This window comes from Equus przewalskii, chromosome 3 (assembly GCF_037783145.1).
Source record: "Equus przewalskii isolate Varuska chromosome 3, EquPr2, whole genome shotgun sequence".
NCBI lineage: Eukaryota > Metazoa > Chordata > Mammalia > Perissodactyla > Equidae > Equus > Equus przewalskii.
The window spans coordinates 21,941,388-21,964,860 of record NC_091833.1 but is presented as its reverse complement, the minus strand read 5'-3'; the positions used below and the strand labels follow the sequence as shown (position 1 = coordinate 21,964,860).

General features: G+C 36.3%; 1 protein-coding gene and 1 non-coding gene across 3 annotated transcripts in view; both read right to left on the bottom strand.

Moving 5' to 3' along the window:
* Positions 1-221: 221 nt before the first annotated feature.
* Positions 222-23,473, bottom strand: part of AP1G1 (adaptor related protein complex 1 subunit gamma 1) — a 71,425-nt gene continuing 48,173 nt past the window's right edge. For both annotated transcript variants that reach the window (XM_070613834.1, XM_070613835.1), the window contains exons 12-23: positions 21,062-21,202; positions 20,273-20,327; positions 16,764-16,886; positions 16,488-16,577; positions 15,786-15,913; positions 14,420-14,524; positions 13,596-13,737; positions 13,274-13,400; positions 9,387-9,494; positions 9,108-9,268; positions 5,877-5,975; positions 222-4,429 (exon numbers count right to left, since the gene is read on the bottom strand). In XM_070613834.1, coding sequence (XP_070469935.1) covers positions 4,328-4,429; positions 5,877-5,975; positions 9,108-9,268; positions 9,387-9,494; positions 13,274-13,400; positions 13,596-13,737; positions 14,420-14,524; positions 15,786-15,913; positions 16,488-16,577; positions 16,764-16,886; positions 20,273-20,327; positions 21,062-21,202 — 1,381 coding nt within the window. In that variant the 3' untranslated portion in view covers positions 222-4,327. The remainder of the gene's footprint in view (positions 4,430-5,876; positions 5,976-9,107; positions 9,269-9,386; positions 9,495-13,273; positions 13,401-13,595; positions 13,738-14,419; positions 14,525-15,785; positions 15,914-16,487; positions 16,578-16,763; positions 16,887-20,272; positions 20,328-21,061; positions 21,203-23,473) is intronic.
* LOC139082714 (small nucleolar RNA SNORD71) lies at positions 23,271-23,356 on the bottom strand. The gene has a single exon (XR_011538917.1). It is a non-coding gene; the product is annotated as a small nucleolar RNA SNORD71 (small nucleolar RNA).

Here is a 23,473-nt window from a genome sequence, read left to right as displayed (position 1 = left end):
CCTAAGTGGAGAAGATAAGCACAGAAATAATCATATAGTTAAAATTTCCAATTGTACTTTTCACTGTAACTACAAGTTTTTTTAAGTTGTTCAAATTCCTTTCTTGGTGAGATTTCTGTGTAAAAATAACATTAACAGGTCAGTGAGTTTAGTTCAAAGCTCTGGAATAAGAATTCATCCAAGGCTTCTCTAATCCACTTGTAAGAAGCGAGGAAGCAAAATTTAAATCATTGAGTATTGACTTTTTATTATTAGTCACTGTTCATAATTTGTTTCAACCAAAAGACAATACACACAGCAGAATTCTAATGCATCCCATGTAAATGTTTACATCCATTTTATTCCTCACTCGCCTCTAAGACTTATCATTTAATTTTAAATTTTTTTACATCTCAAAAATATGTCTGCAATAATTAGAACTTCATCAGCCGTCCCACTTGGAAACAGCCTTTTAATATTTTTACAGTAAAGAAGATGTGATGGGGCTTAATGAAAAGGCAACTTACAACATTATGAAAGAAAAGGGACTTTACAGGGACACAGTGGGAGTTCACAGAGGAAAGAGTTCAGCTCTTTCCCATGGGGCCCCCAAATAGAAAACAAAAACAAAACACACAAAGCGCAACAGCAGGTTCCAAAAACAAAAACAAAAACAACTCCAATGCTCCATCTTGAAGCCAGAATCAGCCTCGTGGAAGTCTGTGAAGCAACCATGCAAGCTGCCTCAGCATTTTCTTTAACAGTTTAACTGTTCCAGGTCCTGGAACCTGGAGATGGGACTCATTCACTGCTATTGCTTGAAAAAGATTATTCACTTCCAGTTCTACAGGCAGCCCCACCCTCCTGAGCCAAAGCTAAACAAAGTGTTTTTAACTTCAGGACTTTCTGAGCAATTTTACCTTCAGTGATCCTCCCCACTCCCAACTCATGAGTACACAGCCATGTACTACCTCTCCCCCAACCACAAAGTTCACGAATATCCACTTTTTGCTCTCTAGCTCTCTCTCAGTTTAGAACAATATGGATAAAATACATTCAGTAGAAAAAACTATACACATTCAAGCTCCTTCTTTCTCCTAGTTCTCATGACCCAAATATTTTCCAATGCGGAAGATTATGAAGTTGAACCTCAAAAACAGTATCCTCTAACTTCCAACTTCTTCTAGAAAAACATAAAAATGGAAAGCATGTTATATAGCAGATGTAAATATTCAAATTGTTAGTGCTGGACAGTTTTAAAAGTCTATTTTCTTATATAAATGGGACAAACAAGAGGTACGAAGCACATCTTTAACCTGGCAAGAGGAAAGAATCTCCTCCCAAATGTTACATTGAGGAATGTTTCTTTAAATGAGAAAGACCTGAAAATGAACAGATGATCACTATACACAGCATAAAACATTCCATGACTGTCCAAATCACCTCAAGGTTAACAGCACCGGAGCATTGTGGGAGAAGCTTCTCGGGTAGAGCACCCTTCCTACAGTTTTTTGAGATTACTAAGATGAATTCTCCCTTAGGATTCCTGGGAGGAGGGGTGGGTAGAGGATAAATGACTCTGCAAGAGGGAAAAAATGAGGTAAAAGTGCATGTGAAATTGTCCAAGTAAGTGTGTGTAGGCTCACTGCTTATCACCCTGGAGTTATTAAAACAGCCATGGAAATCACTCTTTCCTCACAATGGCTCTGAAGTTTGTAAATCTATCCAAACCTGCTTCCCCTTGAATGGTTATACTAGGGAAAGAAATCACTGAAATGTGCAAGCATTCATAGAAATTAATGAGATTTCTCCTTTAGCAGCAAGGCCAAGTGAGAGAAGAACTAATTCTGATCCTAGAAACTAAGGCACGCTGAAGCTTTCAAAGATCCAATCATTTGAAACAGTCTTCACAACCATCAGTATCCTAGGCAGTTATGTGGCCGCTAGTCCTTCAGTATGGTGCTCAGGTTCACTGTTAGAAATCACTTCATCTTCTACACAGCACCCTTTGTGTTAAGGCCATGATTTTTATCCCTTCTAGACAAAGCTATAGATGATCCTATAACTGTACCTCAAAACTATGATCACCCAAGGAGATGCTTTGTGACTAGAGTAGATCCTTTCCAGCTCCATTAGCTAGCACTGTCTTACAGCATGATCTTCAGCAGATTTCTGAGATTCAACTCAGTTCAACTAAAGAAACTTGAGCTGGTTAACTATAAACGTGAGAGAGAAAATAAAGCCTCTACCACAAAGAGGAATGTTAGACAAATTCTATTCAAGAAATCCACCGATATTATGTTAATCCTATCACATTTCACAGCATTAAGTATCCATCCAATGAAATCAGTCTGTAAAGAAACCTTTAAAGGCTATTTTTCATTGCACAGGCAGAGCAGTTGTCTGAAATATACACTAGTCCACATTTACTTTACTAAAAACCACGCACAAGATAATATCCTGTTCTTGACTCAGTTAACCATTTACCCAGTGGAGTGCGTTTTAGCAAATCTTGCTCCTGTATATTATTAAGACCAGCAGGTTTTCCCTTTGGAGCCTTTAGTTCAACTCCAGTCTGTCAAATGTTAGGAATAGTCTAGCATCTGATACAGAGCTAGATTTGACAAGACACTGAAGATTTTAAGTAAAGGCTTGGTGAAATGGAAGAAAAAAATGGATATTTGTACCCAGGTTTAAGACCGAAGCCAAAGTATTCATTATACTGTACTCAATACAGTAATGACTACAAACATTTTAAGAGCAAAGTGGGCCTGACTTTTCCTTTCTTCCTTAGTATATCCGACATGGCACCTGTGCACCTGAACGTACACAGTACATTCAACATGTGCCACAGGAGATTCACCTTACCTCATTCCAGCAACTCAGTGTTAAGGTTTGATAACACAAGGGTCCTTCCTAAAAAGCACTCGGCACTCTCACTAGTTTAAAAGAAGCTCCAGACCTCAAGTCTTTGATGCAGATACTCATGAGATTGGCCTCTCTCAAGAGACTAATCTCCCAGACTCAGGTAAGGATATTCCTACCCTATGGTGTCCATAGGACTTCCTCTGACATAGGGGGCAAGGAAGCTACAAGGCTTCAATCCAACAGCATAAAGTACAATATAGGAAAGATTTCTTTAACCGTGTGGTCTTTATTTCAGTGCCAGTGTTACAGATACAACACAAATGTTCCAGTTAGAAGAAGGAATTCAAACGGAATGCCAAGGTCCAAGCCAGGCTCAGGAAATAAAAAGGGAGGTTTGGAGTAAGGAAGAAGATGACTCCAATATGCTCTAGGATGAGTCTGATACTCACTCTTCCTATGGGCAAAGGTGCTTTTGTTAAGGAGTCTGATCTTTAAAAGTAGTGAACTCCTCTTTCCACCCATTTACCATAGTTCAACAGGCAAGTTACGGGCTTAGAAGAAACTTTAAAATTTATGGTGAGAATAAGGGCATTAATAACTATTATTATATATATATCTTTTAGAAGTTGTCCACTTTGCACTTTAGGGGGAATCAATTTTGAAAATCATGGAGAGTGTTCATGACTACAGCTATAGAATGGAGAGAAAGGGGAGCTGGAAGAGCCTTGGAAGTTTCTATTACAAATAGAGCACCATATCCTTCATGCCACATCTCAACAAAAGCTCTTTTTAACTGCATCTGTCCAGTGTTTACAAATACCTCTCAAGGTCTGACCAGTTCTTGGTATCAAACATACATACATATGTGTGTCTGTGTGTATACAGCAATGCTCAGAAAAGGCTACCAGGAGCCTAATGCCTCTTTCAAACATTGGGGGAACCAGTAGAAAAAGGCAGGGCTCCCTAATGTTCATTGTTACATTTCCATTCTGAATGCCAGATGTAAAAAGCGCCTGAAGATGGTAACCCAGCTAGTGAGGAATAAATACCCCACCTTGCCCAGTCCACAGAGAAACACAGTAGAAAGAAGGGGCAACTCTTTGCTGCAGAGACAGAGTGAGTGTTTTCTTGTCATGGATTCCAGTCCTCTCCTCCAGACCAGCTGCTTATTTCCTCAGGGGCCCAGGGAATGTTGATTCTGGCTGTAAATATGGGAGGGGTGGAGAAGTGCGGAAAAAGGAGAAGAGGAGGAAGAGTGCAAAGTAGCCTCCAGAAGCAGCCGGCCTCAACAGTGGAGGAGAGGAGATTAGTCTTTAACAATGCTTCAAGGTCAGCAATAACTTCAGGAAAATCCTCCTCAACAGTTTTCTTCAGCTCCTTATGCCCATGGTACAGTTGGGGGGGACTTGCCAGCAATCACAACCTCCTTCCCAGAGTTCCTTTGATTGAGTGGGATAAGAATGAGAATGGTGCCAGACCCTCATTGCCAGGACTGAGGGGGAAAGTTGTTCACCTCTGCTAGATCTTGCATTGCTGAGCCCTTGTGATTATATGTGAGCTTGATCCGCATTCGCAGCTGTTGCTGTGAGAAGAAAAGAGAATCACAAATTATACATTGAAATAAAATCTCTAGAATCTCTCCAGTCCACAAATAAACTTTTAATCTTAGAAAAAACAATCATTTTAAAATAAAGCTGTCTCTTAAAAATAACACACAGGCAAACAACAAAAACCACCTAGTACTCTAGCTATTAGCCAAGGAGCCAACATCATGCAGTCAAACAGAGGAAATCCATCTCCAGAACCCATCGCTGGCTTCAATCCTAGAACTGCATTAATAAGACAGAACCACTTGGGAGCATTTTCATAGGAATATTCACTGAGTGCTTTTCAAAAAGATTCAACTCGTGTATCCAAGTTTCTAGAAAAACGAGGTAAATACTCATCTTATGTTCTATATTCAAATATACTGTTGCTTTGTCTGTAAAATCTACAGTACAGTCAAGCACTGCATAACAACACTTCAGTCAACGACAGACTGCACATACAACAGTGGTCCCCTAAGATTGGTACCATACAGCCTAAGTGTGTGGTAGACTATACCATCTATGCTTGTGTATGACGTTCACACAACAATGAAACTGCCTAAAAACACATTTCTTGGAATGTATCCCCGTCGCTAAGTGACGCATGACTGTAAATGTAAACATAAACTCATTTCATTCCCAAGGCATAAAAGAAAAAAATGAGTTAATTTACAAGTAATAGCAGTAGTTTTAAGAAAAGTCAATTATAAGTACTTTTTACTTTATATGGCAGATTTCAAATATTAATGCACTAAGAAAATTTTTACTCTCTCTAGGTATCAGATCGTCAAAGGAATTTGTGCTTGTGCTACAGGCAAATACTTAAAATACGCTGGATAGCAGAGTGTTACAAGAGGAGAAAATCATACTGGTATTTATGAGACACTACTAGAGATCTTTCAAGGTGAAGCAATTCTCTGAACCATTTTCAAAAACTGAAAACTAGTCAACTGATTACTATTAAGTGAAGTCAATTTACTTCTTTGAGAACATGTAATAAAAAAAATATGGCTTAATTTCAGTTTCTAAAGCTATTTTTCATTTGGTTACTTCATGAAAAATTCTCCACTTTTGCTATGCATACTTAATAATTACAGTAGTAAAGGTAGACATTTAGTTCAACAAACGTGCTTATCTCAGACTGCAACTTGTGTAAAGATTAAAATACCTAAGCTTTTTCTGTCCTCTTGCAAAAAACAAGATCTTTAAACCTCTAAATAGAGAATTTTTTTAAAGCTGCATTTTAATAAGATGTCACAAAACTATTTAATGTGTCTGGGCTCCATTTATTATCTACAAAAGAATAAGCAGGTTAGACCAGACGTTTTCATAGATTTCTTCTAGGACTTATAAGTCAAAAAATTCAGAGAAACAAAGCACAATTTTATTTCAGGAAATTTGCTTACACCTTGTTCAGATACTATCTTCAAATGTGCTACTCACCTTCTGTGGGTTCAGAACTTTAATGACTTGTGTGATGGTCCCCGTATTAAATGCTGGGACAATGCTGCTGCTAGGAGACAGAAGCTGCAGCTGGAATGTCTACGGGAAACAAAGGGCACTCTTCAGAAAAAGTAATACACACAATACTATGTCAGAGATGTCGACAAAAAAAAAGTCAGATACACAGATGATGGTTCAGGTAACAGATTTACTTACTACTATTACTATTACCTACTACCACTATGTACTATTTATGTTCTATTTGTTTTCCAGATATCAGCAATTCATAGTATGTGGGCTGACTATCACTTCACGGTGTTTAGAAAAACCCACTGGTAGGCGTTGATCATGAAAACTACCAATGAGCCATTCTTTCCTTTCTGGCTGAAGGATCTTCAGCCTACTACTTTTCAAAAGGTGACCAATTTTTGTTCTGGCAACCTCACTTAATAGTAACTGATCAACTATGCAGGTAAAAGAAGGGATGCCCGGGCCAGCCCCATGGCCAAGTGTTTAAGTTTGCATGCTCTGCTTCCGCGGCTCAGGGTTTCACCAGCTTGGATCCTAGCTGCAGACATGGTACCACTCATCAAGCCACACTGAGGCGGCATCCCACATAGCACAACTAGAATATACAGACACATATTGGGGGGCTTTGGGGAGAAGAAGAAGAAAAAGAAAGAAGTTTCACCAAGGGGATAATCCCTGAGTTCGATTAAGGAAAAAAAAAAAAAAAAAGGATGCCTGTGGCTAAAAAAAGCTAAAAAGAAATAAAAAATTAAAAACCAGCATACCAGTCACTAACTACAGGCTTTCATGCTTTCATCTATTTCGGTGGTTGAGATCTGGAGACTTGAACTTTTGTTTTCTAAAGGCTGCATAATCTGGAATGTGTCAAGGTCTACTCCTACATGACAGAGGTGAAGGAAAGGCTGGAAAGAGCCAACCTGTTAATATGTATGTGGAACACATCAGGATCTATTCAGTAGGGACACAAGACCCCAACGGAAAAACTACATGCAGAACTAGCCTGTAGCAAAAGATGTGGAAAAGCCAAATGCCATAATTTGTTGAGTGCTGGTGGGTTTTGTTTGTTTGTTTACAGGGAAGAGAGATAAAAGTGCTATGAGCAAGACAGGTAAACCACATTGTCAGCACAATATGGTATGTATGTAGCAATTCTACATACTACAATTTAAAAATCTTTCCTGAGGGGCCGGCCCCATGGCTGACTGGTTAAGTTTGTGTGCTCCACTTCGGCAGCCCAGGGTTTCACCGGTTCTGATCCTGGGCACGGACATGGCACCGCTCATCAAGCCAGGCAGAGGCGGCATCCCACATGCCACAAGTGGAAGGACCCAAACTAAAAATATACAACTATGTACCAGGGGGTTTTGGGGAGAAAAAGGAAAAATAAAATCCTTAAAAAAAAAATCTTTCCTGAAAGTTTATTCTTCTAAAATATTAAAGAGAGGAGAAGGAGGGAGAGATAAGGAAAGAAGAGGGGGAGAGAGGAGGGGAGGGAAGGAGGAAAAGGTGAGAAGAGAAGAGAGGAGGGCAGGGAGGAGAGAGAAAGAAAGGGAGTGGAGGTGGCAGGAAGAGGGAAGTCTATCTAGTCTTCTCTAGAGCTAAAAATTACAAGAGTAGAGATTTAATCTCAACACACAGACTTACTATTTTGGGTCTTAGTCATAATTCTATTGTCAAGATAAATTATGTAAGCTAAAATATTATTCATTTATTTACATTTATTTCAGTAAATGTAAGATGCCATTAATTGTAATTCACATCATTATTTTATGTGCCACTGAGAAAGAAAAAGAGGCTGCCAATTAAACTACGACAAGGTATCAATTTTAAAATGCACCTCAATTTCAGAGATAATAAAAAGTAAAAATAGTAATAGTAGAATCTATGAAATATGACACTTTGAAGTTCGAGCTACATCATAATAAGCAAATAGGCATTGTACAGCACCAAGAATAAGGCCAGACTTTAAGAAGCAGAGATGATATGTCGCAAAAACAGCAGCCTAAAGTAACAAGTATAAAACCATAAGTTGCAGTAGTTAATATTTACTGAGCACCGAACACAGGAAAAGTGCTTGAAACAGTACCTGCACATAAAACTGTTTATTCCTTAAAGGAACCCTATGAAGTAGATATCATCACCACCCCGCTTTGCAAATAAAGAAACTGGGACACAGAAGTAACTTGTTTAATGTTGTACAACTAATATTGAAACCACTTCATTCTACTGCTTCTAAAACGCCTGTATTATTCTGGCTCCTAAAAGATGCAAGTAAAGAAGGTTGGAAAAGTCAGCAGTAACCACAAATAAAAGGTTTTCAATTTCTAAAAATGTGTCGTCTCAATGTCATACTTCACATGTCACTGCAAAGATTAGATTAGCTTAGTCTACATTAGGGGTTGGCAAACTATGGCCCACAGGCCAAGACTGACCTGACATCTGTTTTTATAAATAACGTTTTCTTGAAACAGAGCCATAGTCCTTCATTTACATACTGTCTATGGCTCTTTTTGCACTCTAACAGCAGAAATGAGTAGATGCAACAGAGACCATGGAGCCTGAAATACTTACTATCTTGTCTTTCACAGAAAAATTTTGCCCACTCTTCATTCTAAATTTTTCTTTATTCAAAACTTTTCCTTATTTAAAGATGGACATAAACACTCCCTAAACTAAGATTTGGTATTAACAAAACTTCAATTTACGAAAACAAGTAGTCACTGTATCAATAGTAAACTAGATGTTAATGAAGGAATGTTTCTCTCATTTATATATCAAGAGATAAAAACTTTTTATTCTGATCCAGTGACTAGACCAGAATACCAAATTGATAAAGTCCTTCATCTTAATTAACTTTAATTCCATGTTAGAATTTGATTTTTTGTCTTTACCACTGTATTACTGAACCCCAACCTATCCTCAATGTCCTTAGCATTAACAAACGATCTTGTAGAATTCTGCTCTCTCACTACTATTAGAATGTCCTTTCTTTATCCTATAATACTAACTGTAAGAATATTTATGATCAAGTAAAAAGTATTCACTAAAAATGACATGCTTCAATGAACCATAATAGCTACACTGTTGTTAGTTTGGGTTAAATCTATAAACTTAATTTTATATATATCCCTTACCGAATGCATGAAAACAAATCAGCCAATTTTTAATCAAGGGAAAAAGGCAAAGAAGATATTATAGTACCTTTGGTACTGCAGCCTGGAAAACAAAGTCCGTCATGTCAAGCTCTGTGCTGTTGGAGGCCTGTATCGTTATCACTGTGACACTAGGGTTGGTATTTGACCGTTCAAAGGTGAACTCTATCTTCAAGCCATTCTTACTGTATGCTGTGATGGAGGGGATGCCTGGGAAAGCACAGGAAAATCAGTCTAATTGTAGACAGTCTAATGCTTGCAGAATTATTATTTGCTTTTTTCAATAACTACCTTGTTGCTCTAATGATGACAACACTAGTAATCATACCTGTAGCAATGTCATTGAAGAGCGGCTGTGATGAAAGCCCATCCAACAAGAAAGGGGGCTGTGATATCTGTGGGACTGAGGCAGGGGCAGGAGCAGCAGCTGGAGCACCTAAACGAAACATTCCAACATTAAGTCAGTCTTAGCCAGCATGACAAAGCTCACCGAGAAAAAACAGGAGAAAATTATTATGATCTCAGCTTAAGGGAAGGATTCCAAAAATAGGACGCATAAAGCATAAACCATAAAGAGAAAGAAAGAAAAATTCACACACTTTAAAATGAATAACTTCTGTTCAGTAAAAAATACTATAAAAAAAATAGACCACAGGCAGGAGAAAATGTTTGCTACAAAATAACAAATGGATGGGTATCTAGAACTATAAATATCTTCTAGAAATCAATAAGAAAAAAACCCAATTTAAAAGCGGTAAGAGATATAAACAAGAAGTTCACAGAAGAGGGAACATGAATGAAAAGGGCATCTTACGAAAAGAGATACTCAATCTTACCAGCAATGAGGAAAACAGCACTTAAAACCACAATGAGATACTACTTCACATCCATCAGAATGGTGAAAATTTCAATGTCTGATAATACCAGATACCAGTAAGAATATGGAGCAATGGGGACTCCCAAACCTCTGTCACAGGACCATAAACTGGTACCACACCAAACTGGAGAACAAGGTGGCAATAGTAGAGCCGAACACGAATATACCCCTAAACTAAAGTTCCTCAACTTCAAAACTAATAAAATTTTAGGCTAGATGATTCTCTGTTGTGGGGGGCTGTCTTGTGCACTGTAGGATGTTTAGCAGCACCCCTGGCTTCCAGCCATTAAATAATAATAGCATCCTCCCAGTTACGACAACCGAAAATATCTCCAGATACTGCCAGCACCTGGTGGGCAAAATCTCCCCCAGCTGAGAACCAATGCCTTTCTTAAGAATGCTTTTAATTCCTGCATATATGTACACAGGGAGACACGAACAAAAAGTGTGCATTGCAAGGTAGTTTCTAACAGTGAACTACTAGAAACAATCAAAATGTCTATCATCAAAATAATGGATAAGTAAACTATGGTACACTGACAAAATGAAATACTATACATATACAACAGAAACACACTTAACATAGATTATTCTCACAAATACAATGTTTAGCAAAAAAGCAAGGTACAAAAGGACACGCAGTTGGATATCATTTCTAAAAAGGTAAAAATTGGCAAAACAATACTATACACTATATCAAGAAATGCACAGGAATGCAAACAAACCAAAGCTAAATACTGCTCTGGGATAGACAGTAGTTACCTCTGGGATCAAGAGGGAAGGAGACGAGGGAAAAGTACACATGGGATGTCAACTCTTAGAATAATATTTTATTTTACAAGCTAAGTAGATCAAGCCATTTATTGAATTTTATAGATGTTAAATATTGCATAACAAAATTTTAACACACACACTCTAGAGAGGGATGGTATGGAGTGGAGGGAAGAAATCACCAGATTACCATTTTTATTTTATCCTTCCAAATAAGAACAAGTTGAGGATCATACAATAGAGGGCAAGTGATAGAACATGACCAGGAACTGAGAGAAATCAGGATTCTAAGAAGAGGCATAAGAAAATTCAGCAAAATAAAGAGAATGCATTTTATACTTAAACAGATTTCAAACTACCTATGGAAATTAACTGAAAGTACATCATTTTAAAAAACAATAACAAAATAAAGGTTGAAATATCTTTTAAAAGAAAATATACAAACTAGAAAAAAACATACTAAAAATTAGCAAGGAAGGTAGAAATACAGATGGCTAAGCAAAACACAAGAAGCTAAAACAAATGTGAACACCACAGAATGTGCACACAGATTACCAATGAAGTACACAAAGAAATATTCATATAGGTCTCCTAGTTTTTATAAACCTAATCTAGTAATTTTCTCATAATTCTTATTTACAAAACAATTTTAGAAATGTGTTCCTACGGAAAATCAGAGACTATCCAAGATATATAGGTAAGATATGGGTCCCTAACTCCCTCAAATTTTAGCTTTTTTCTCCTGTAAAGGTACAATAGGTGGTTTTGGGAAACAACAGAAACTCACTGCTCCAATTCCTCTAAAAGCACATGCTAATTTCCTAATTCCCACTGATTTAAATTACTAAGCATTAGGATATAACTGTAATACTGGCTTAAAGAATCTAGAACTCAAAAATTTTTAACTTAAAAATGTAACAAAAATGGAAAAATGCACTTAAAACACATTATGAATAAGGAAAAGAAAATTTTTAACATTTTATCATTTTGCTTTTTGATATAACACTGGGAAAACAAGAAAGTAAGAACAAAAAACATTAAGACCTCATGATAAATGAGTTAGGGATACAAAAGGAATGTGCAAAAAGGAAATTCAAGTATAATGCAAATAGGTGGATAAATATGAAACATTTCCTGTGATTGAAAAAATAAAAATTAACAAAATAACAAGGACAATCTTTCATCTGTTAGCGCTTTTTTAAAATGATAATACAAAATACTCATGACCATATAGTGAAACTGGTGGCCATATACATTGAGGATAAGGTAAATAACATTTACCAAGTGTCTACTATGTGCCATGCATGCACTGAATAAGCCCCTTTCCTCACAAATATCCTCTGAGGTAAGTATTTATCATCCTTATCGTAAACAGATTCAGAAAGACTAAGTAACTTAGCCTAAGAAAGTAAACCAAAATAAGGACAAATTGATATAACGATATTTGTTGAGGCATTAGTTATTATAAGAAAAATCTGGACGCAAACAAAAATGCTCAATAGTAAGGAATTGAGTAAATAATGGTGTAAACTTATTGATGAAATGTTAGACAACCATTTAAAGTATAATTGTGAAGACTATGTACTAACATGGAAATGTGAGTATGTTAAGTAAAGCATATCATCTATACACTAAGTTTTAACTATGGGGTTTGTATTGTTTCTGCTTTTCCGTATATCCAGTATAGCTTTTGGCATCTGAAGATTTGAATAGACTATCTGTGAATGACTCAAAAGTACATAGGAAGTAACATTTTGAAATTTTGTTAAGACACAGATATAAACCATAAGCTCTGGAAGGCTGCTGTGTAAGGAAAAAATCATTTAGCCTGTGACTGCCAGTTTATATGACCACCCAAAATCCTCATCCTACGGCTGTTTTCTACTTGAGGTCATGTATGCTGTGACACTCCATTATACTTTCAAAGAAATCACTTAAGATAGAAATAATATCCTACAGCGATACTCTTGGACTCAGGGGTTTATAATGCTGAACATATCAATTACAAATGTCTACTCCATAAACAAAGATAAGAAAAAATATTCCCAAATGAAAAGTTATGTTTGAATATTATAATTATGGATGATTTTCTCTTTCCATTGCTTTAATAATAGGGAGGGAGGAAAGGAGGAGAAGAGAAGGGAGGGAGGGAGGGAAATAGTAGGTTAATATCTCTCCATTCTCCACAAATGGTCATAGCTCTTGAAAACCAACCATGAGTAGAAAGAAACCTAGAAAAAGTAGTATCTTGGGACACTAACTAAAAGTAGAGGTGACTTGGGATATACTTCTTTTCTAGCCTGAAAGAGAAAGTCCTTTCTATTTTAAAATACTATGAGTAATTTATTCTCCCAAAATTAAAAATTGGACTTTAAGGAACCCCTAGGAATTATCTCAAGAGCACTGTTACTATAGCAGCTTATATCCCAGATGTTGTGAAGATTCTAGTCTTGCTTCTCACTTAGTGTCTCCCATCTTCAATTGAATCATGTGTCTATGTTCAGTGTAGTTTTTCCCCAAGGCCTTTATCCCTATCCAAGCATTAAATAACTCCAGTCTGGCCTCACCTGTAAGGTTGATGTCCCCCAGCAAATCAAGAAGTTCTCCACCAGCAGAAGCTGGTTTGCTTGTAGGTGCAGTTGGAATAACAGGTGTTATATCATTTCCTCCCAACAAATCCAATAAATCATTGGCCTAAACAAAAAAAATTAATATTTCAGTTGATTAGTCATTGGTCTAATCTACATCTAATGGAATGTTCTTTCAACACTTATAAATAAGGAAGAGAACCATCAATCAATCCAGGAACACTGAAGGGAATCAGCTAAGAGATAGCTTATAAGGAACTGTAGGATCATCAGGACCCCAGATAAGCAAGTGAAAAGCTACCTGGCTTGTGGGCTGTGGCCCAGAGGGTGGTGGTTTGGTCTCTAGTGGAGCTGGTTCTGTCTCCCCATTTGTCTGCACAATCTCAGTAGGGCCATTCGTGGTCACTTTTTCCATGACAGGCATTCTCTCAAGCAGGGCAGACCTAGAAGAATCTGAAGTGGTTAAATTCTAGGCAGTTAACCTAGATTCCCTCCCCAAAATAATCACTGCAACTATATTGGAGCCAAACATGGAGAGCTATCTCCCCTCCCCATCCCCCAACAGACACACTAAAATAGAAGGTGGATTACAAGAATACATGACCTAAATTCTTGGCTGGATTAAGGGCGGGCAAGAAACTCTGAATGGACAAACTGTCCATCTAAACCCTAAGAGATTGGGATTTCTCAGTGGTAGAGAAATTGGAATGAAAGAAAGGTAAATCAGCACATATTAACGGTCTCCAATCAAGAGGATACTGCATAACAGAAGAAGGGGGAGAAAAGGATGACATGCAACAAAATGTTAATAGTAATGATACTTGAATGAGATTCCCTTGAAAAAATTCAACTCCCACTTTTTAACCAAATAAAATGGAAAATGAAGCAAACTTTCCTTACCAAAAGAAATGGGAGAAGGGGAATGAAAGAACACAGTTAACTTATTTCTTTAGAGGCTAGGCAGAATAAAAGATGGACAAAACAGAAGCAGCCAAGCAGTTGAACTAAATAGGGTTGTGAAGTCCAGTTGATAAAGCATGAAGAATGAATCTCCTTTATGGATCATCATGACAATTTGCTCAGGACACTAAGAGGCACATGCATTGCTTCATTTCTTTTGCTTACCTCATATGGTCATATTTCTTAAAAAGTGCGTTATATTCTACTGCCCTCTGCTGGAGTTCCACATCAATGCTGCTTCCATAGATGGAAACCACTTTCTTAATTCGGCTTTGGGATAAAATGACAAACAAATTCAAGTACCCAAAAGAAAGTTCATAAAAAAGCAGAAAGAATAATGTATAAACCAGAGTTTCCTGGTTAAAACTTTGAAGTAATTATCTTTTCTTAATTTACATAATTTTTCAAACACCTTCCTTTATCTTCATTCATCCAATTTACACCTCAACACATTCATATACCATTATATTCTAATTGGAATGCTAGATTTTTGTCTGTCAAACATCCCATACTCTAAAATTTGCTAGACAAAGGTACCAATTATTAATTTGCTATAAAAGAAATTGATACTGTTCATTCTCTTTAATAACTTTAAAATAAGCTTTTATCAACAAAATGGTCACAGCATCAGGGTTCTATCAACAAAGGGTCATAATCTGACACCAAATTCTTCTAGTTCGCAATCTGAAGAGTGAGTCAAAAATACCATTTTTCACAAGGCCTTACATTAAAAAGTAGAGCAGAAAGTCTGGGAAAACTAAGTTCGTCTTAAATATAGTTGGCTGGGAAATTGATTCAAGAACTGACTTTTATTCGAAATAGTAAAGAGCAGAATTTATAGATTTAAACACCAAAACTCTCAGGATTTTCTTTCTATTTAGACATTTCAAAATATTATAATAAACCAGAACTCTTAATTGGGGAAATAACCTCTCAACTTTAAAAAGAAAAAGGAGAAGTAGAAGATAAAAACAACAACAAACACACACATAGCAACAGAGATTGGATTAGTGGTTACCAGAGGCGGGGGGGGGGGGGGGGGGGGCGGGAGGAGGACGAAAGGGGTGATTACGTACACGTGTGTGATGATGGACTATAATTAGTGTGGGTGGTGAACATGATGTAATCTAAACAGAACTCAAAATACATTACAATGTACACCTGAATTTTATATAATGTTATGAACAATGTTACTGCAATAAAAAAAATAAATTTAATTAAAAAATAATCATAAGTAAATAAAATTTAACTGTTTATTAGTGATATTAAAAAAAGAACAAAAAAGGCATTCGAAATCTGATTTTCAAAACATATTTTTTCAAAATAATCAATGGTGGGCTGGGAGATGAAAGGGAGCAAAGTATAGATGAAATAAGAATTAACCATGAATTAATAATTGCCATTGTGGAATAACAGGTATACGCAATTCATTTTACTGTTCTCTCTACTTTCGTCTTTGAAATTTTCCATAATAAAAAGTTTTTTAAAATTACAAAATAACCTGTTCACCCTACTTCTTCTCCATACTCACTTTACAGTACAGGTGAATCGAGTAGAAAGCTTCATAATGGCAGTGAGGGCATAACCTCGTGTCACAGAGGTGGACATATTAGAGATTAGGACACTTTCTAAAATATCCAACACTTCATCTTCTGTTACCTGGGGAGGAAAACAAAGACAATATGGAATGTATTGTAACAATAAATATATAAATCTGATATCAAGTCACAGGATGCCACCAGAAAGAAAATCTACCAACTCTACTAAAGCTTTTAACACAATCTGTGTTTTGCCAGGGTAACTGTCCAAGCTGCTCCACCAACCAGAAGCAGGTAAGAGGGTAGGTAAAAAAGAGTAAAAAACACCCCTTGGGGGCTGAGAGGCATATTATCGCTTCAGGAGGCAGAAGTAAGGAAGAAAGAAAAAGACACATAGAGTTCAAACACTGTTGCCACAATTTCTCCTAAAGCCAGTCCTTTAATGAGCAAATGGAATCAGGGATACATGTCTCCATTCTTCCTGTTTAAATCAGCCAGTGATAAGAGAAACAATATAATTCAGTCTGATGGGGTGGGGAGTGGATCCTAAGGTTCTACCTCAAAAACTGGCAGATTTCTCAATACTTCTTTAAAAGGTTTTGAAGGAATCAACCTTAACTTTTCATTAAACACTACCCTCTTATAACCAAAAACATGATTTTTTCCTGTCCTTAGCCAAGAGTGACAAGGGGTACCTGAATAGGCTCTTCCTCTTCACATTGGCCAGATACTAGAAGATCTCCATATTCACCTATACACCATGCAGCTACTTGTACCAAAGGTTGCTGTCAAAAGAAAGTCACCGTTTGTCAAGGACTTCAATCTTTGCAAGGATTAACGCAAATCATAGGTCATCTAATGATAAACGTCAAAACTGAGGCACATCTACAGTGTTAGTAATAAGGACATACCAGGATAATAAAGTATAATTTCCCCTCTAAAGTAGAAAAAAAGACAAATGAAATACTTACTTGAGAATAATCACCAAGAATTGCTTTGTACAAGCGCTGGACAGTATAGGCATGCATCTCCACACTATTGGTTATTAACTGGATCAAGTTGGGGACTGCATCATCACGAACATAGCTTCCTGCCTAAAAGGAAATGCAGACAGTTACCCCCAGAAACACAGAGTAATGATAACAAATGTTAACTACTATTGTTGTTGTTAAAAGGGGACTACAGTCACACATCCCATAACGACATTTCAGTCAATGACAGACTGCATTTACAATAATGGTCCCACGGGATTGGTCAGATAGCCTAGGTATGGCTACACCATCTAGGTTTGTGTAAGTACACTCTATGATGTTCACATAACAACAAAATAGCCTAACGACACTGTTCTCAGAACATATCCCCATTGTTAAGTGATGCATCACTATACTACAAAACACCCCCAAAGATAAAGTTGATTCCAATTCTCAGGTTCATAAGCAGCTCAACTTCAAAGTCTTACTTATTTAAAGGAAAATTCTAAGTTTTTTAATTTTATTAAAAAAATAAAATATTCTCTTTATCCAAAATAAAAGTAAAATATAAAGGTTTAAAATTTCAAGAAAGACTTTTTCTACTCAAAACAGATAAGGCCTAAGATTTCAAAAATTTAAGACGTACATTCACTGGAAATTTAATTACAACAAACTCTCCCTTCCCACAACTCTCCAACAGCAATGTCAAATTCATATGGGCTAGCAATAGTAATCATGTTACTTTGGGGGATGGTGAGGGGAGTGTACACAAGCAGTTCAAAAGGACATCTTAAAAAAGGTAAGAATTAAATAGCAGCTTTTTGAAAACTTGAGTTTATTTAAAACATCACACTGCCCTTTAAAGACTAGAGTTTACAAATATTACAGGACCAACCATTAGTCCTGGAAATGGGAAATATTTTGTTATTTAATTATCCACACTTTCTTTTTAACCTGGTCTCTTCAATGTCTTCTTGACTAGTGAAATCTGAGATACCATTTGCAACCACGGAACAAAGTAAAGCTATTTAACCTATGAGGAAACTAGATGTGGCCTTGTCAGAGCATTATGACAACCAGGCTGCACAGGATATACAAACAGTGGAACCTATGCCTAATATCAACCCACCCTGGTAAATATCCCATTACTGGACAGAAGAACAGATCTGATTTACAAGACTGAAAGCAGGCCTAACCATGTGCACTTTGGAAAGGAAAAAGAAAAAAAGAAAAAGAAAAATTCCCAGGTGATTGGGATACCTACTTCTGTTAAAAAACATAAAGACAGAGGGAGAAGTTTGGGAAAATGGTGGAAAAGGAAAGGAGAGAAGCTAAAAAGCAGGTAATTTGTGATGTGACATAGATATTTACATTCTTCAATAATGGGAAAAAGCAGAGTGTTTTCACTAAGAGAAAGCAACAACACAATCTAATTGATATTTACAGACTACTTCAACCAACAACAGCAAAATGCACATTCCTCTCAAGCTCACATGGAACATTCACCAAGACAGACCACATTCTGGGCCATAAATACCTTAAATTTTAGAATAGAAATCATATGGAATTAAACCAGAAATCAGTAACACAAACATAGCCGACAAATCTCAAAATAATTAGAGATTAAAGAACACAATACTAAATAACACACGGATCAAAACATCAGGAAGAGAAAACTATAGACCAATATCTCTCATGAATATAGACACAAAAATCCTTTAAAAATACTAGCAAATCAAATACAACAATGTATAAAAAGAACTCTATACCACAACCATGTGGGATTTATTCCAGGTATGGAAGGCTGGTTCAACAATCAAAAATCAATTAATGTAATCCAGCATATCAACAGGCTAAAGAAGAAAAATCATATGTTCATAAGAGAATATAAGTCAACTGGAAGGATGAAAAGCAGGAGCATTAAAAAAAATGGTTTTGAATTTTGATAAACATTTTTCTTGAGGAGTGCTAATTTTTCTCTTTTGAGATTAACAAAAACTTAAGAAGTGTGTCTTGATTCACATCTTTTGTTAGAATATAATTTCTCCATTGTTAAGAACATTTAACTTTTAACTTTCACAAAATTAATTCATTGTAGGTAAACTACAAAACTAATACATCACAGAAAGAATTCTACAGCCACATATATATCACAATTTTAATGGTATCATTCCTTCCTACAGATGTTTCATATTTACTTAACCAATGCCCATTTGGAGACTTCTAGTTGTTTCCAGTTTTCCTCTATTATAAACGAGACTGGGATGAACATTTTTGTATACACATTTTGTACATTTGTCCTTTTATTCTTCCAAGATAAAGTCCCAAACTTGAATTAATGAATTAAAAAACATAAACTAAGATATTTGCTACATGCTACTAAACTGTGCTCTGGAAAGATGGCACTATTTATACCCACATAAAGTGAAGAGGACTACCTATCTATTTTCTAACTAATACTAGGAATTAGACCAGAAAGTAATGTGAAAAATTATACCCCTTTTATTTTATTTAATATTTCTTTATTAGTGAGGGTATTTTATCAATGTTAACCAGTCATTTCTTTCTTCTTTTGTGAACTGACTGCTCGAATGCTAATTTTTCCATTAGAGTGCTTGATTTTTCCTATTAACTGTAAATTATTTATAGATTAAAAATATTAAAATGCTGTCATATGTTACAATGTTTTTCCCCTACTTGTCGTTTGCCTTTTAACTTTGTAGATTTTTTTCCTTTTGCTATGTAAGTTTTAAATTTTATTGTGGTCAAATTTCTGAATGTTTTTCTTTATGGTATGTACTTCTGGTAACATAATTAGACATATATAGTTACATTTTCTTTATATGCCACTATACCTTCATTTTTACTCTTAAATCTCTAGTCCCTATTAATTGAATGATAAACAGACAAGCTCCAAAATTCTGGAAGACTACCAAAGAAAGAACATCTTATAAAACTGTAATTTTAAATCCAGTCATTCAAAACCTTCCAATGGCTTCCTATCATATTCAAAATAAAATCCAAACTCCTGTGAGGCCCTATATAATCTAGCCCCTGCATCAATCCTACTGTTCTCTGTCTCTCACTCTACTGGCTTTGCTTGCCTTCCTGTTGCTCTCCAAGCAGACCAAGCTTGTTGCTACCTAAGGTCTTTGCAACACCTGCTGATCCCTCAGATTAGTATACCCTTCCCCCAAATCTTTTCATGGCTCCTCATTTCACTAAGTTCTCTACTCAAATTTTACCTCCTGAGTGACCTGCTCCAACTACTCTACCTAAAATACTTGGCCCATTGCCCCATATCCCATCCTCTTCTGGCATCATTATAGTCCCTCATGCCGCTTTAGAGTTTCTCATAGCATTTCGCCTTGCCTGACAGTACAGTACATATTTCCCCATGAATTTCCTTTCTTCCCCACTAGAACATAAGCTTCATGAGAACAAGGGCTCTGTCTGCCTTAATCAGCACATCCAGCCTTAGTGTATATTGACTAAAAAGAGCTACTTACCGTAGTCAGAACACGCATAATTGTGTCTATATGCCACCGTTTGGAAGGTGCATACCTGAGAAAATAATGGCACCAGGTGAAAAAACTGGAATCTGTAAACTATACTGTGCTCAGTGACTTTCAAAAATCCTGCCTACAGTCTTTTTTAGGTTCATTGGTTAAATGATTATATTTGGAGACATTTCACCTTCAAATCTAGCAGCAATCCCCATTTAAAAGGGTGATGAAATGGCATATTGTCAAACTCAGATGTTTCACATAATAATGCAATAGGAGCTGCCAAACTGAGAAATGGTACTCTGTCTCCAGTTTCTCAAAAAATAAATCATAAAGTCAGGGCCAGAGAGGATAAAGAAGAAACTTCGAAGAAAAGGACTCTTCCTGGACACAGGCAACAACAGGACAAGGAACTCATTCCCTTAAATTCACAGTGGAAAGTGGAGACATAACCATACCACCAAAATCTTGAGGTACTTCTTCCTAAAGTTTTACACAGAACCACAACTCAGATGCTGTAAATTTTCGATTCTCTTCATAAAAAAAGGCATCATAGATAAGAGGTTAAAGAACAGACATAGGAGGAGACTTTATAAAAGTAGGATTTTTTTTTTTGGTCTTAGCATATTTAAATGTTAGCTATAGTAGCCTTCTCAAAGCTAATTTCTAATTGGGAGTATGAAATAAATGTTACATGTTTTAAACATGTTTATAACATTTTCCCCATATTTTAAAGATGTTTTTAAAAATTTCAAGAATCTTTTACCAGTAAAGGTAAATATTAAATCTTACTTTTCTGCAGCAAGAAAGATTCCAGATGCACAGTCTGCTTTAAATTCTGGTTCACATGAATCCAGAAAATAAAGTAATTCCTTCATCATGCCTCGGATATTATTCCCATTTACCAGGGCAAAACTCAATTCCATTGCACGCCTTGCAGAGGGAAAACAAAACAAAACAAAAAACAGTTATGACATTTACAGTAGGAATGAAACAAAGACCTAGGTGTGTTCTCTCTGAACACCAAGCACTGGCAGATGTGTTAATGTCTTCACACAATCTTATGATCCCAATCTTCACAGGTGACACAACCAAAGTTATCAAAGTTAGGTTTAATATTTTGAATCTTCATTCAACATTTTTCTTCAAATATTCCTAAGAGATACACTACTAATGACCAGAAAGGTAGTTAGGGTTCAATAGTCTATTCTACAAAACTGAAATTTAGAACACCTAAAAAGGGTCACAAAGAGAGGAAACAAAATTATTACTCAATGATCTCTCTCTCCATTATTCCTTAAAAATGTGATAAAGTCACTTTTATTACAGCCACTTTCATCCAAAGATGATGTATCATAGTTTACATCAAAAGCTATTTGGAAAATTAGAATAAAAACAAACTGTGAGGGCACTATGCTAAGTGAAATAAGTCAAACAGAGAAAGACAAATACTGTATCATATCACTCATATATGGAAGTTAAAAAAGCTAACACATAGAAACAGAAACTGGAATGGTGGTTACAGGGTCTGGGGGCCGGGGAGAAGGGGAGATGTGGGTCAGAGTGTACAAACTTCCAGCTAGAAGATGAATAATTTCTGGGGATCTAATGTATAGAACAGTGATTAAAGTTAATAATACTATATTATAAATTTGAAAGTTGCTAAGAGAGTAGATCTTAAATGCTCTCACTACAAAAAAGAAATGGTAATTATGTGATCAATGCAGGTGTTAACTAATGGATGATGATAATCATTTTGCAATATACAACTGTATTAAAGCAACACACTGTACACCTTAAACATACACAATGTTATACGTCAATTATATCTCAATAAAGCTGGGGGGAAAAACTCAAAGAGAGAATGAGGGCTATGAAAAGGAAAAAGGACATATGCTATGAGAGCAAATAAAAGTTTCTCTAACTGCCAATCAAATTTGGCAACCAACGCAAAAATGGCCATGTTTAACACACAAAAGTTATAAGGTTGCTATATGCATCTTTTTATATTTGGTCCATAATTTCAAACATGGCATATAAACTGACTTTCACAAATACCAATTTAATAAGTAGAAAATACTTTCATCTTAGCTAATTTACAAGCAACAAAAATTCAATCCTTATGGAAACACAACAGGAGCTAATTCTTACGCACTACTTAAGTACTTTACTTAATTATTACTTAATATGCAGTTAATCCTGCATAGCCCTATGAAATGGGTGCTCTCGTATCTGCATTTTACATATGGGACAACTGAGGAACTAAAAGGTTAAATAACCAGACCAAGTGTATTAAGGGCAGAGCCAGGATGTGAAATGAGTCAGTCTGGCTCCAGAGTCTGAGCTATTACTGCTATACAGCCTGTCAAAGAGACACAGGTTCTATTTTGAAATGCAAAATCGAGCAACAAGCTACAGAGAAACAACACAATAGGAGCCATAACGCCTGATTTCCATTTCTAGGTCTGCCCCTGTACAAGGGGTAAGGTTTAGAGTAAGTCATTTGATTCCTTTGGGACTCCATTTTAAGTAATCTGTTAGCTGAAGATAGAAGTGATTGCCTAGTCTCTCTAACTGGCTTGTTCTGAGAACCAGCCGAAAGGGTGCTCATAAACCTTTTGCAAAGCACTATGTAGAAGTTATTGTTACTGAGTCTAGGTCTTATCTTTAGATTGTCCAAGTACTTAGCACCTGTTCTCTACAAATAAAAGGAACTCAATATCAACAGATGTTTATTAAATGAATGGTTTCAGAGATCACTTCAAATCTAATTTGTGCTGGATTTGAACATACAGCCAAAAGTTCATTAAGGCCAGCTATAGCTAGGTTTCACAAACACCTACAGTTCTTTTCAGAGGAGAACCAGAAGAGTTACTTCATCAAGGAAAAAAATTTATGCCTTTTGCAAGTGCTATCTGCTGCCTAAAAGTCATTCCTAGATGCACTGTTCTAAGAAACATGGTTGCCTCTAGTAGCTTGGGGCATAAGTACCGTGAGAAAACGTGTGCTGTCAGCAGTTTGAGTTTCAGCATCGTGATAAAACACTTAGCCGATGGATCACTCCATATTTTCATCCTCCAACACACAAAGCACAGTACTTTTGTTAAATAAACTTTTGCCCAGCTTATCTACATCTGTTTTATTTGTCAAAGAACCAAGGATAACTTCAGTGTGCGCTGAAGTATTCTTTATTGGCCTCCTTAG